The following is an 11,865-nucleotide window of genomic DNA, read 5'->3' as shown; positions in this document are numbered from 1 at the left end:
TCCCTGCCCGGCAGCTGGGTCCGGCCTGTCACACGGCCTCTCCTGAATTAGAACACGTCCCCCCTGCGGCGGCCTGTGCACCGTGGGCCTGTCACCGGGGTAGGGGCAGTACAGGTCACCGAGCTTGGGGGGCTCACGGTGGGAGCGGGGCGGGCCCGAGGGAGCAGGTGGGCTCAGCCAGCTGGGGCTTCCACCCTGGGCCACAGCGCCCCGCGGACCACCTCACGCGCGGTGGGCCCGGACGCAGAGCCCTCAGACGCCTGCACAGGGGCTCACATCCTTGAGTGCAACACGGGGCCACCGCTTTGGAAGACACCTCGCAGTTTCCTACAGTTACCGAGCCGGCCTGTGAGAAACCAAAACCCATGTCCACACGCAGACCGGCCTGCGGATATTCGCAGCAGCTTCCCACGGAAACCCCCCGGCGGCGTCCACGCCGTGAGGCAGGGCGAGGCCCACCCAGACGGCGAATCCCACTCCGCCACAAAAAGGAGTGGAGTCCCGACACACGCTACAACACGGTCAATCTCGAGAACACGCTAAGTAGGAGAAGCTGGCCACAAAAGGCCACGTAGCGGGACTCCATTTATAGGAAACGTCCAGAGAAAGCAAATCTATGGAGAGAGAAAGCAGATTTGGGGGCTGGGGGAGGCAGCATGGGGAGTGGCCGCTAAGGGAACTTTGGGGGGATGATGGAATATTCTAGAACTGGATCACGGTGCTTGAAGGCCTTGTAAATCCGCTGAAGACTCAGCGGGTGAGATTTCTGCACGGACGTTCTGGGCTCCCCTCGCCCCCACTCTGGGTCTGTCTGGCACCTGCTCTGCTCCGGTCCTGGGGGTGTTTCGGGAGCAGGCAGGCCCGTGTCCGCACAGCCGCTGGGAGAGGTCACTGCACGTTTGCCCGCTGCTCCTAAACGCCACGCCGCCGCTCCCGGGGCCAGCTCTTTTCTTCTTTATTGGTCTGAGCCTCTGCAGACGCCAGCCTCGGGAGCACACACCTGGGGCAGGGGCGGGGCAGGGGGAGCTGGCAGCCGCCAGGCCTGGGTCCTCGGCCTCCTCTCAGCCCAGCGCAGGGAGAGCCCGGTCCCTTTGGAGGGGGCAGCAGTAGGGAGGGTCATTCTGGCGACAAGGTGGCCAGGCCCCGGCCGTGGCAGCCAGGGCTGGGTGTACTGGGACGGGGGCCAGCCCCGGGGGAGCCGCCCTCCGTTTGCTGAGCGGGGGGACCATGGCCTGTTCGTGGTGATGCTGGCCTGCCCGCCCCTACCCCAGGCCCTCGGGTCCTCCGCCCGCCACCTATGCCCAACTCAGCTACCACAGAAGAGCAGAGATGCACAAACAATCATATTTCAGTTAAAATCCACTCAGCTCCAGCCCAGCCAAACCGGTTGAGAGGCCGAGCTGGGAGCAGGGGCCCGGGGCTGGGTAAGGAGGCAGCGGGTGGGGGTGTGGGGCTCCAGCTCTGCCCGGCTCCCGTGGCTTTGTGGGGAGAGGTCTGCGAGGGCCTGTCTCTAGAAGCATCTGGGCGCCAGGTGGCTGGAGGGCAGGGCGCAGGCTGAGAGGCGCCCTGGGGACACAGGCCCTGCCCACGTGCCCGTGGGGGTGCTGTGGTGCATGCAGGTGCAGGCGTGGGCATCGGCATTCAGAAAGCAGACCACAGAGGGCTGGGGGCGTGCAGGCTGTCCAGGACGGGGCCGGGGGCCGGGCCCTGGTGCCTGCTGGGGTCTCGGCCACATGCCCCCGAGCAGCTCCGGGAGGCCCACCTCCCTGGAGGGTAAGGCACAGAGTTTTGGTTTCTCAGGGGCCCAGTTCCAGCCTGGCCCTGGAGGAGCCCCACTCAGCAGCACGTCCGGGGCCCACTGCTGTGCGGGGGCCGGCCGCGGGCACGCTCACTTGGCTTTGGGCTTAAGGCTGAGGCCTGTGGAGAGCGAGAGGAAATGGCATCGTCAGGAGCAGACTTGCTGGGGACAGGCTCCTGGGGTCCCGTCACCATGGCCTGGTGGCCTGGCTGTGTCTCCCCCGGTCCACGCTGACCTTAGGCCCTTGCTCTTGAGCAGCAAGACTCTTCCAGGTGGAAGGTGCTGGGATGACCCCCAGCCAGCTGGCTCTTGTCCACCTGGATCTCTGGGCCTGCCCCCCCCCCAGGCCCTGCTCTCCACCCCCTACCAGGCCCTGCTCTCCCCGCTCTGCCCTGCCCTCCCCTCTCCCCGGTCCTGCTCTCTCCTATCCCCTCAGGCCCTGCTCTCCCCCCTCAGGACCTGCTCTCCTCCCTCCCCACAGGACCTGCTCTCCCTCCAGCCCCCAGGCTCTACTCTCTCCCCCCCCGCCCTGCCCTCCACCCCCCCCCCCCCCCCCCCGCCCTCCCCCCCCCCCACCCCTGACAGGCCCTGCTCTCTCCCCCTCTCTGGGCCCTTTTCTCCTCCCCCACCATAGGCCCTGCTCTCTCCCCACCCAGGTCCTATTCTCCCCAACCTTCTCCACTCTCACGCCCCACCCCCACGAGGCCCTGCTCTCTCCCCTGCTCAGGCCCTGTTCTCCCCCCTCTGCCATGCTCTCCCCTCCCCTCAGACCCTGCTCTCCCCCCTCCCCCTAGGGCCTTCTCTCCCAGCCAGGCCCTGCTCTCCCCCACCCTCCCAGGCCCTGCTCTCTCCCTTCCCTCCAGTCCCTGCTCTCTCCCCGCACCAGAGGCCCTGCTCTACCCCCCACCCAAGGCCTTGCTCTCTCCCCCTACCAGAGGTCCTGCTCTCTCCCACCCGCCCCAGGCCCTGCTCTCTCCCCTCACCACTCTCCAAGGCCCTGCTCTCCCCCCAGGCCCTGCTCTCCCAGCCCAGGCCCATGCCACACTGTCCACCCTCATCAGTCAGTCCCCACTGCTGCCTCTCCCTGGAGCTTCCTCAGTTGCTTCCCTATCCACCCCTTACACTGGATGCCTCCTGACTTGTCTTTTTCCAGCTCTGGTCCCGAGGGCACCAGGGCCCCACCTCCACAGTTCCTGCCACCTGCACGCCCCCAACCGGCCCTGCAGGCCCCCTGCCCACCAAAGCCCTCTGGTCCAGGGCCCCTTGCTCGGCTCTTCCCTGCAAATGCCCTGCCCCCATGGCCACCCCAGGCTCCCTGTGGGTCTTGAGCAGACAGGTTTGAGGATCATGCTTGAAAGAGATGGGGCACAGAAGTGAGAAGAAGAAAAGTCAAAAGTCATTCAGAGCAGGGTTTCTGTCGGCCCCCCCAGGGTGCCAGGACCCAGGGCAAGGTGGGGCCAGGGCACCACATAGCAGGGGGCTCCCAAATCACCACCTCAACCAGGTAATTGGCATCCAGGCCCCTACCCAGGGGATAAAAGGCCCCAAGCCCCTCTTGAGGGGCCCTGGGGAGGACCCACATCACGTGTGTCGAATTCCTGCCCCAAACACAATCTGGAAGCAGTGGGGGGGAAGCCATGGGACACCCCTGAAGTGAAGGTGTCTTCTACACGGGGGCCACCCGAGACAGACAGAGGCTGGATGTGTGGTCCCCGGGGGTGGGGGGTGTCTCGGTTCCAACAAGCCAAAACAACCAGGCAAGGTGGGACCCCTGCCTGGGCCCTGCTGGGGCCTGGGGCTGCACATGACAGACCCCGAAACATGCTGGATGGGGGCTGGGGAGAGCAGCCTCATTCTCAGGAGACCCTGGGGGCTGGGTTCAAGTGGCACGATGCCCCTAACTCTCAAATCCTTTAGTGAAGTTGAGAGCAATGCAGCAAATGCTGATCATTTCACTCTTTTTTACAAGTTCTTGCCCTTTTGGGGTGAAGGGTATGTGGTGTTCGTTATGATCTTGCAAATTCCCTGTCTGATTGAAGTTTTTCCAAATAAAAGGTTGAGGAGACAAGGAGGGTGGGATTCCTTCCTCCTGCCCCCAGCCACTGGGATGCTGGGGCCCAGGGTGGGGGAGCGAGCACGCGGCAGCGGGACCGCTATGCTGGAGGATGGGGGCGGTCCTGCGAGAGCACAGAGCCGTGCTGGGCACACTGATCTTTCCCTGGGCAGCGGCCACATGTGGCTGCCAGCCCCCCAAGCCCACAGACCACTCGGCCCCACTTGCTAGTGTACGCTGGTGTTTCCCACCAGAGAGCCAAGCTCAGAAAGTAACCCCAGGAGCAAACTCTGGAACTGAGACTAAAGGCTGTACCCAATAGTGAGGATAAACTGTAAAGAGGGGTGCACCTGACCTCGCTTCTGCCCTTGCTTCCTCTGGGCACTGCTGGACCTCTCCTCTGTGCCCCGAGTCCTGCGCCCCGGGCCCTGCAGGCCAGCACAGCACCGTGGCACCGAGCTGGGGGCAGGTGTGTGCAGACCCAGGGGGCTCCCCGCTCGTGAGGAACTGGTCTGCAAACCACCAGCATGGTCCGGAATGCGGCAGGGACCCCAGGCCTGTCTGTCTGCATCTGTGAGCTTCTCGGGCCACGTCAGAGACAATGACGGTCCTGCCCATACTCGGGAGTCCTGGGAGGCCTGGTGCAGTGGACCCGGGATGTGCCTACAGACCCATCTGTGGTCCCCAGGACCTGGCCGCCAGGGAGGGGAGGTCCGTCCATTCCTTGGAGAGGGCTTGTGGCCCGCTTCTCCCTGGCAGCCAACCCCTGGGACTGTCTCTGTCCCTCACTGCCTCCCTGGGGACATTTGTGGCCCAACAAGGGCCAGAGGAGGGCTGGGGTGTGCCTCATGGAAGGTCTCAGAGCGAAGGTGCCACCCTGAGGGACAGGAGTCAAGAAAGCCCCGGGCTAGCCAGACCGCTTGGGACAGGGGCAACCTCCGTCTGTCCTGCCCGGCCTAGGAGGCCAAGCCGCCCCCGCCGTCAGAGCCCCCCCGCCGTCAGAGCCCCCCCTGCCGTCAGAGCCCCCCCCACTTGAGGCCTATTGGCCAGCGCACAGCTCCAAGGTCACACCTGGCCGCAGCAGAGACACCAGCTAAGCAAGGCACGGCTCCTGCCCTTCCATGGGGGGGGGGAAGGCCGAGGCCAGGCGGGTCCCACCACCAGCGGCAGAGGCGGGCAGGCTCTGGGGGGGGCGGGTTAGCGTCCGGGAGGGCTGGGTGCGGGCGGCCTCTGGCGCCGTTAGTGCTCAGCGCCCGCGCGGGTACGTACCTCACTGAACCACACAGAGTCTCTGTGTTTTACTATCGTCAGAGTCAGGGACAGGCTCTGCTTCCAAACAAGAGAGACGCCCTCAGCGGCTTGCTCCTGACCTGCCTGAGCTCGGAGCTGGCGCTCCGGCTGCACCAGACACGGCGGGGTCTCAGGCAGCCCCTGGCCGCACCCGCCCCGGCCACCACTCCCTGCCGGGGACGCTGTGGAACAGGAGTCGGTGGGCCAGGGGCAGGGCTCCCCCTCCCGAAGCCGCTCCTCTCACGAGCACAAGGGTGGCCATCTCTCCTGCAGGACATGGGGTGTCCGGGCATCACCCACTCCTGGGGGGAGAGGAGGGAACGGCCGGCCGCGGCTCGGCGCTCGGGGCCCTGCTGTGGGTCACACATCAATGCCCCCAAGCCCCATGTGCCCTGCCCACCTGGGTCCCCTGCTTCCAGGGGACGAGGAATGACGGGAGGGGAGCCCCAAGTTACCTTCCTGGCTCCTTGAGGGACGCTTCTTCCTTCGCTTGCCCGTCCTCTTTGAGGCCTGTCCCCGGGCCCTGGGGAGAGTGCCGGACCCTGAAGAGTCCGTGACTGTGTCCTCAGAGAAGGACCTGTCCAAGGATGTGTCCAGTGCAGAATCTGGGGCTGTGTCCTCCTGGTCCCCGTCGCCATCCCCGGCCATGCCAGGGCCTGTGGCGGGGAGGTCGGCACTGCGGCCGTGGGCAGCTGCGTCCGGTGGCTCCTCCACGGTGCTGTCGGCCTCGGCCAGGCAGACGCCCTCAGGGGCTGTGGGGTCTTCAGCATCTTGGCTCGACCCTCTCACCCCGGGAGGCTTGTCACCAGAGAGCTTGAGAGGCTTCAGGGCTTGCGCACCTCCCAGCGCCACGGGCCAGGCGCCCTGAGAAGGCTGGGGGCTCTGAGGGTCCTCGGTGGTCAGGACATCGCTGGCATCCATGTACCAGGAAGAACGCCTCTCCAGGGGCCCAGGCCCGCCCTCCTCTGATGGGTCTGCAGTGGGCTGTGGGCTCGGGGCAGTGGCATCTGAGAGGTCCCAGCCCCGGGGCTCAGAGGTGGGGCAGCTGGTGCCTCCTGAGGGGACTCTGGGGGCCGCTGTGGACACAGCACGTGGCAGCTGAGGGCGGGCCCCGACTCCCAGACCATCCTGAGGATGTGCCCAAGGGGGAGGCCTCCGTCCACCCCAGCTTCTACCCGAGTGCCACCAGCCCTGCAGAGCCCACAGCCCCGAGACTTCCCTGGTGGCCTCCAGGTGTGGGTTCCCAGAGAGCAGGCCCACGGTGTGGCCAAGCAGGGGACACTGGGCTTTCATCCCTGTGCCTAGAGCGCCCCCCCACCGAGCAGCCACGCTGAGTGGAGCGCCCCTCTCCCAGGCCCCGTGCCCACCTCTCCCACCACTTCAGCATCCCTGGGCCCCGGGGACAGGGACACCTGTCAAAGGCCCTCGCTGCAGACGGGAGCACCAGGAGGCCGAGCTGCCCCTCTAGCCCCACCTCGTGGCCGTGCCATTTCTCAGGCAACAAGGGAGCTGCCCGGAGGACTCCCCTATGAGGTCAGAGAGGGCTTCCTGCAGGAGGGGGGAGCAGGCAGCAGGGATGGCGGGAGGGAAATGGTGATGAGAGGCAGGAGAGGGTCTCACCAGGCGCCTTGTCCCTGGGCGGGTCCGTGGCAGCCGCCTTGCTGCCCCACTCTGCGTCCCCTCGGCCACGGGCCGTCTTGCGCAGCTGGAAGCCCTTCCTGATATCAGCCAGCAGGGCGTCGATGACACACACTTCCTCCTGCTTCCCGACTCCCCTCCTGACTGAGAAGCCCCAGGGACCCTCAGAGAGGCTGCCTGTGGGTCCCTGGAGCCCACCCAGGTGACCCTGAAAAGGAGATGACCTGGAGGGGGTGGGCGGTGCCCCAAGAGCTTCAAGGATGGGGGACGAGCACGAGCACGAGCACGGAGGACTCGCAGACCTGGCCCCATGGAGGCCCGCCCCCCCAGCTCTCCCTCACCCCCCAGCTGGGCCCGGCCTCACCAGGCTTCCCGTCCTCCCCCCGCGGCCTCCGCGCCTCCTCCTCCACCAGCTGCTGCTTCCTCCTCTCGGCCTTCGCCGCCTGCTCCTTCCGGTCCTTGTTCTCCTGTGCGGGTGGACACAGAGCCCGTGACCCCCAGCCCTCAAGGGACGACAGGAGTCTGGCACTGAGGGGCGATTCCAGTTGCTCTGCCGAGGTTGGAGAGGGGCTGCGGCCCGGCCCACCTTCAGGGCGCGGATGAAGAGGTCCCGGAAGGTCTTCATGGTGCTGAATGTGTCCTCCAGGGACAGCTGCTGAGCATCCTCACACAGGTAACTGGCCAACTCTAGCTTCTTCTGCTCGATGGCCTGGAACACCTCATCCAGCGCCTGGGAGGCCTTGATGCTGGCCTGGGGGCAGGGGGCACGGTCACAGCCCGGGGGGGGCCCCACGGAGGGAGCCCTGGGGGCAGGGCGGGGCCCCCGGCCGCAGGAGGGTGACGGCTAGCTGCAGCGGACCCCACAGACAGCGGGCCCAGGAGGTCTGGGCACTGCGGCCCCTGGCATCGGGGAAGCCCCTCACTTGCAGGAACCACCGTGGGACCGGGGACAGCATGCCGCCCTCCCGCGGGGCCCCTGGCCGGGGTCTGTCCTCCCCCATGCTCACCGGCCCCTGCCTGGTTCACTGGCCTAGGCTGCCGCACCCGCAGCGAGGCCCCCCACCCCTCCGCCCTGGAAACGATCCGCCGTCACCCCCCGGCCCAGACCCCGGCCCCGGCTTGCCTGGACGCGCTGGGTGTACTGTTCCTGCACCTCAGGGATGGAGGACCACACCTTCCGCTCTGTCTCCAGAAGCTTCTTCAGGTTGGTGCTGGACTCGGAACGGATGAGCTCAAGGTTGATCCTGAAAAACACCCCAGAGCCCGGTGGGGTCAGGTGACAGCTGATGTCCAATCTTGTGGGGTCAGTGGAGCCCCCCTTGCCTGCGCAGGGACAGCGGGGGACACTGGACCACACACCCGCAGGTTGCTGGAAACACGTCAGAGCTCTGGGCGGGCCAGGCGGGGCTGGGGCTGAAATGCTGGGACAGTGAACCCAGCGGCTCAGCCCATCGTTGGCTCTCAGGCCTGAGGACCCTCCGCAGCAGCACGTACCTGGAGTTGGAAGGTCCAGGCCACCCTCCCTGAGCTGCCCCTCTGCGCTGAGGGGCCCCATGAATGCAGCCCCACTTGCTTGGGCCTCGGTTTCCCCATCTGTACAATGGGAGTGGCATGGCCTTCCTCACGGGCTGTTGTGAGGCTCAACCTTGTAAAGAGGTGGCGTCAGCCTAGCCCCTGGTGTGACCATGACCAGGTCACTCCCTACCTCCCCCAGGCCTCAGTTTCCTCCTGCAAATCACGTGGGGAGAAGCCATGATGGACCCAAGGTCCTAGTCTGAGGTGAAAGTGAGCCTTCTATGGGGCAGTGGTTCCTGGGGGCCTAGCCTGGCCCAGCCACCTCACTGGCCAGGACGAGGAGGGCGCCAGCGCAGGTGAGGCGGGGGGGGGGGGCAGGGGGCACCTACCCCGCTGCCTGGGAGGGCTGCTCCAGGTCCTGGGGCAGCTGCAGGAGGTCTGGGTGGTTCTTCTCCACCTCCTGCAACAGGACGGGTCCAGTGAGAGCCCCGTGGCCACACCCTAGCCCCAGGGATGCCCGAGCCTGGGGGGGGGGGGGGGCAGCCCCGTCCCACCTCCAGCACATGGTGCAGCAGGGTCACGCGGCTCTGCTGGGACTTGGTTTCCGTGAGCTTCAGCAGCGTGCTGATCTTGAAGCCATCAGCGTCCCCCGTGTGGCTGCCCTGCGAGGGCCCGGGTCAGGAGTGAGGGCCCCTGCTGCCTGGCAGGGGGGAGCGGGGGGGGGGGCGGGGGGGGGGCCCGGTTACGTAGTTAAGGAAGTTTCCAATTTTCAGGATCAGCTGGCAGAAGATGGGCAGCCGGTGGCTGGTGAGCAGGCCTGTGGGAGGGCACCAGGGTGAGGGAGGGGAGGGTGCTGCCCGGTGTCGGCGGCTGTGGCGTGGGGTTCTTCGCTCCCCTCCCCCGGGCTCGGTCCGGGGGGGGCAGGGTGGCTGGAACCCCCCACTGCGAACAGGCTCAGGGGCTCTGGGTGCAGGTCTACCACTGCTAGCACTCACTGCACCCCCGCACCCCGGGGGTGGACGACCCCTGCCCCCTGCTGGGGATGACGCTGCCGGGAGGAACCTTCCAGAAGGTTGTAGCTGTGGCCTCCCCGGGTCTCCCCTAACCATCCGTTGGGGCTTCGGGGAGGGTGGCCCTCCTGGCTCTGTGGCCAGGATGGGAGTGGACGTCCACTGCGTGTGTCCCTGCCCCGGGGCTCGGTTATGTTCCTGCTCGTCCCTCATTTGGAGAAAGCGGTGAGTGTTCACGTGTGTCCCTGAGCACGTACCTGTGTGTGCATGCTCGTCGTGTGCACGGGGGCCTGCATCTGTGTGTGCGTGTGACTGTGTGCACACGCCGCTGTGTACGGTGCGTGTCTCAGAGCAGGGGTGTGTCTGTGTGTCTATGGTGAGGTGGGGAAGGTCAGCGCCCCGGGACCGCTCGCTCTCCGGGTGCCAGGTCCCCCCCAGCCCCAGGCTTTGCCCCCCACTCACTGTTGCAGGCCGCGAGGACCAGCCGGGCCTTGGGCTGCACCATGTCCAGCACGACAGCCGTGCCCTCACACAGGAGCAGGCACTCCACCCGCAGCTGGTAGCTGGGGACAGAGCAGGAGATCAGGGACTGGGCCCCCCTCACCGGCGCTGGGCCTGCAGCTCGGGGGGCCGACGGCCTGGCCCTGTTCAACGTGCACGTTCCTGGGCCAGGTCCCAGCGGCGGACTCAGCAGGCCTGGCGTAGGGCCCGGGAGGGGGCACGTGAGACAAGCACCAGGTGGGCCCAGGAGGGCAGTCACCTCCCTGCGGGGCGCCCCGCCCTCTCAGAGCAGGTGGGCGCGTGAGCGATATGTGCGGCGGTCCTCGCGGAGTCCCGAGGGAACAGTCTGCACAGCCCCACTCCCTCCTCAAGGTCTAGGCCCAGTTCCCCCCGCCCCTTCCCCACCACTGGGCCCTGGGGTCCGAGGGCTGCCCACTCACCAGGGAATGCCCAGCAGCAGGAGGTAGAACTGGTCGGTGTTGGCCAGCTTGGCCCGATCCTCTGTGAAGGAGCGCAGGTTTTCGATCTGCAGGGAGGAGGCCCACACATGGGATTCCAGCTCCCATCCCCTCCCAGGAAGCCCCCTGCACTGCCGGGCACCTGCGTGTACCTGCCCCGCCAGGGCCCACTCGTGTCCAGCACAGCTCCGTGCGGCTCCGGACTGTGCGTCCGTGTGTCCCCTCCTCTGTCCCTTGCTGGGGGCCCCCAGGGCAGGGCTGGCAGGCTCTTTCCCACTCACCTCGTGCTTTTCAGGAAGGAGCTTGAGGAGCTGCTTGAGAACCTCCACGTCGAATTTGGTGGTGTCCCCAGCCCGGATCATAGCAGTGACGTCCTCGTTGGAGCTGCAGGAGGGAGGGCGTGGTTGGGGTGGGAGCCCAGGGAGCACGGCCACCTCCTGGGGGCTCCTGGGGACCCTGCCAGTCGGGGGCTGCCCTCAGCCCATGATCTCTCTGCTGCCTGGGGGCCCGAGCTGCCGGGACACAGAGAAGGCAAACCCCCTGCCTGGGGTCACACAGTAACGAGGCTGGGGGCTGAATACCGCCCTCCGGGTCTGCACCCTCCGCTCCTCCTTGCAGGCGGCTGCTCAGGACCCAGGCAGGCCGGCTCATGCATGCCCAGGGAGCTCCCTGGCAGGAGCCAGTGCCCAGCAGCTGCAGGCAAGGACTTGGGGGCCAGGAGCACTGCCCGCTGCTGTCTGGGCCTCAGCTTCCCCAGGAAGTGGGGCCTGGTGCTCCGCAGGGCCCCCAGCTGGGCCGCCTGCGGCTATGACCGGCCGCAGGGAGGGGGGGCGTGCACTTCCCAGGAGCGGCCTGCAGAGGGCACTGCGCAGCCCAAGATGGAAGGTGCGGGGGAGGGGAGGGGGCTCGCCAGGAGGGGCTGCTCACCATTTAAACTGCTTCAGGAAGATGTTGAGGTTCAGGCTCTTCTTGGAGTCCAGAAAAGTGATCTGGAAAACACCCCGGCCCTGGTGTTGGCCCCTGAGAGCAGCACAGAGGCCCCCGTCCGAGCCCCAGCCCGGCCCCACCTCCTTGGGCTCCTTCCTGGCCGGGGCGGCCACGTGCTCCTTGGGCTTGGCCTGGGGGAAGCAGAAGAGCCGCTCGATGCTGGAGAAGTCCGGCTCCACGACCTCGGCACCCAGGCTGTTCAGCGAGGCCCACATGGAGTTGTGCTCTGCGCATGGGGTGCCCGGTCAGGCTCACGCCCGGGCCTAGGCCCAGACAGGAGCAGGGCTGCTGCAGGTTCGGCGGGCCACTTGTCCAGCAGCCCAGCCCCTGGCCGCGGGAAGGCAGCCACTCACGGGGACCAGGGGTCCTCACCTTGTGCCACCTTGGACGGCAGCTTCTGCCAGTTGAGCTTCTTCATGCGCAGAGTGGGAGGGTTTACTCGCCGGTGGCTTGGGACCCAGGCAGAGTCCAGGCCGTGGCTCACGTGGGCCACAATGATGTCCTCGCCACCCACCCTAGAGGAGCCAGACAGATCCGGCAGGGGTGGGGCGGGAGGGGGGCACCCTGTGCCCGGGAGTGGGGGAGGTAGGGCCCCAACCGAGACAGGCAGCGGGG

General features: G+C 67.0%; 1 protein-coding gene across 1 annotated transcript in view; it reads right to left on the bottom strand.

Annotated features, from left to right (window-relative positions):
• Window positions 1–1,330: 1,330 nt before the first annotated feature.
• INF2 (inverted formin 2) overlaps window positions 1,331–11,865 on the bottom strand; it is a 17,187-nt gene continuing 6,652 nt past the window's right edge. The window contains exons 9-24 of the mRNA XM_032406026.1: window positions 11,623–11,865; window positions 11,331–11,476; window positions 11,191–11,252; window positions 10,545–10,647; window positions 10,246–10,331; window positions 9,767–9,867; window positions 9,041–9,111; window positions 8,849–8,956; window positions 8,684–8,754; window positions 7,903–8,023; window positions 7,366–7,530; window positions 7,144–7,246; window positions 6,762–6,923; window positions 5,597–6,217; window positions 5,121–5,177; window positions 1,331–1,917 (exon numbers count right to left, since the gene is read on the bottom strand). Of these exons, the coding sequence (XP_032261917.1) occupies window positions 5,122–5,177; window positions 5,597–6,217; window positions 6,762–6,923; window positions 7,144–7,246; window positions 7,366–7,530; window positions 7,903–8,023; window positions 8,684–8,754; window positions 8,849–8,956; window positions 9,041–9,111; window positions 9,767–9,867; window positions 10,246–10,331; window positions 10,545–10,647; window positions 11,191–11,252; window positions 11,331–11,476; window positions 11,623–11,865 (2,219 nt within the window). The 3' untranslated portion in view covers window positions 1,331–1,917; window position 5,121. The remainder of the gene's footprint in view (window positions 1,918–5,120; window positions 5,178–5,596; window positions 6,218–6,761; window positions 6,924–7,143; window positions 7,247–7,365; window positions 7,531–7,902; window positions 8,024–8,683; window positions 8,755–8,848; window positions 8,957–9,040; window positions 9,112–9,766; window positions 9,868–10,245; window positions 10,332–10,544; window positions 10,648–11,190; window positions 11,253–11,330; window positions 11,477–11,622) is intronic.

This window comes from Phoca vitulina, unplaced genomic scaffold (assembly GCF_004348235.1).
Source record: "Phoca vitulina isolate PV1807 unplaced genomic scaffold, GSC_HSeal_1.0 scaffold7, whole genome shotgun sequence".
In the NCBI taxonomy this organism is placed as follows: domain Eukaryota; kingdom Metazoa; phylum Chordata; class Mammalia; order Carnivora; family Phocidae; genus Phoca; species Phoca vitulina.
Note: the sequence above shows the minus strand (reverse complement) of the source record. Positions and strands in the feature narration are given on the sequence as shown.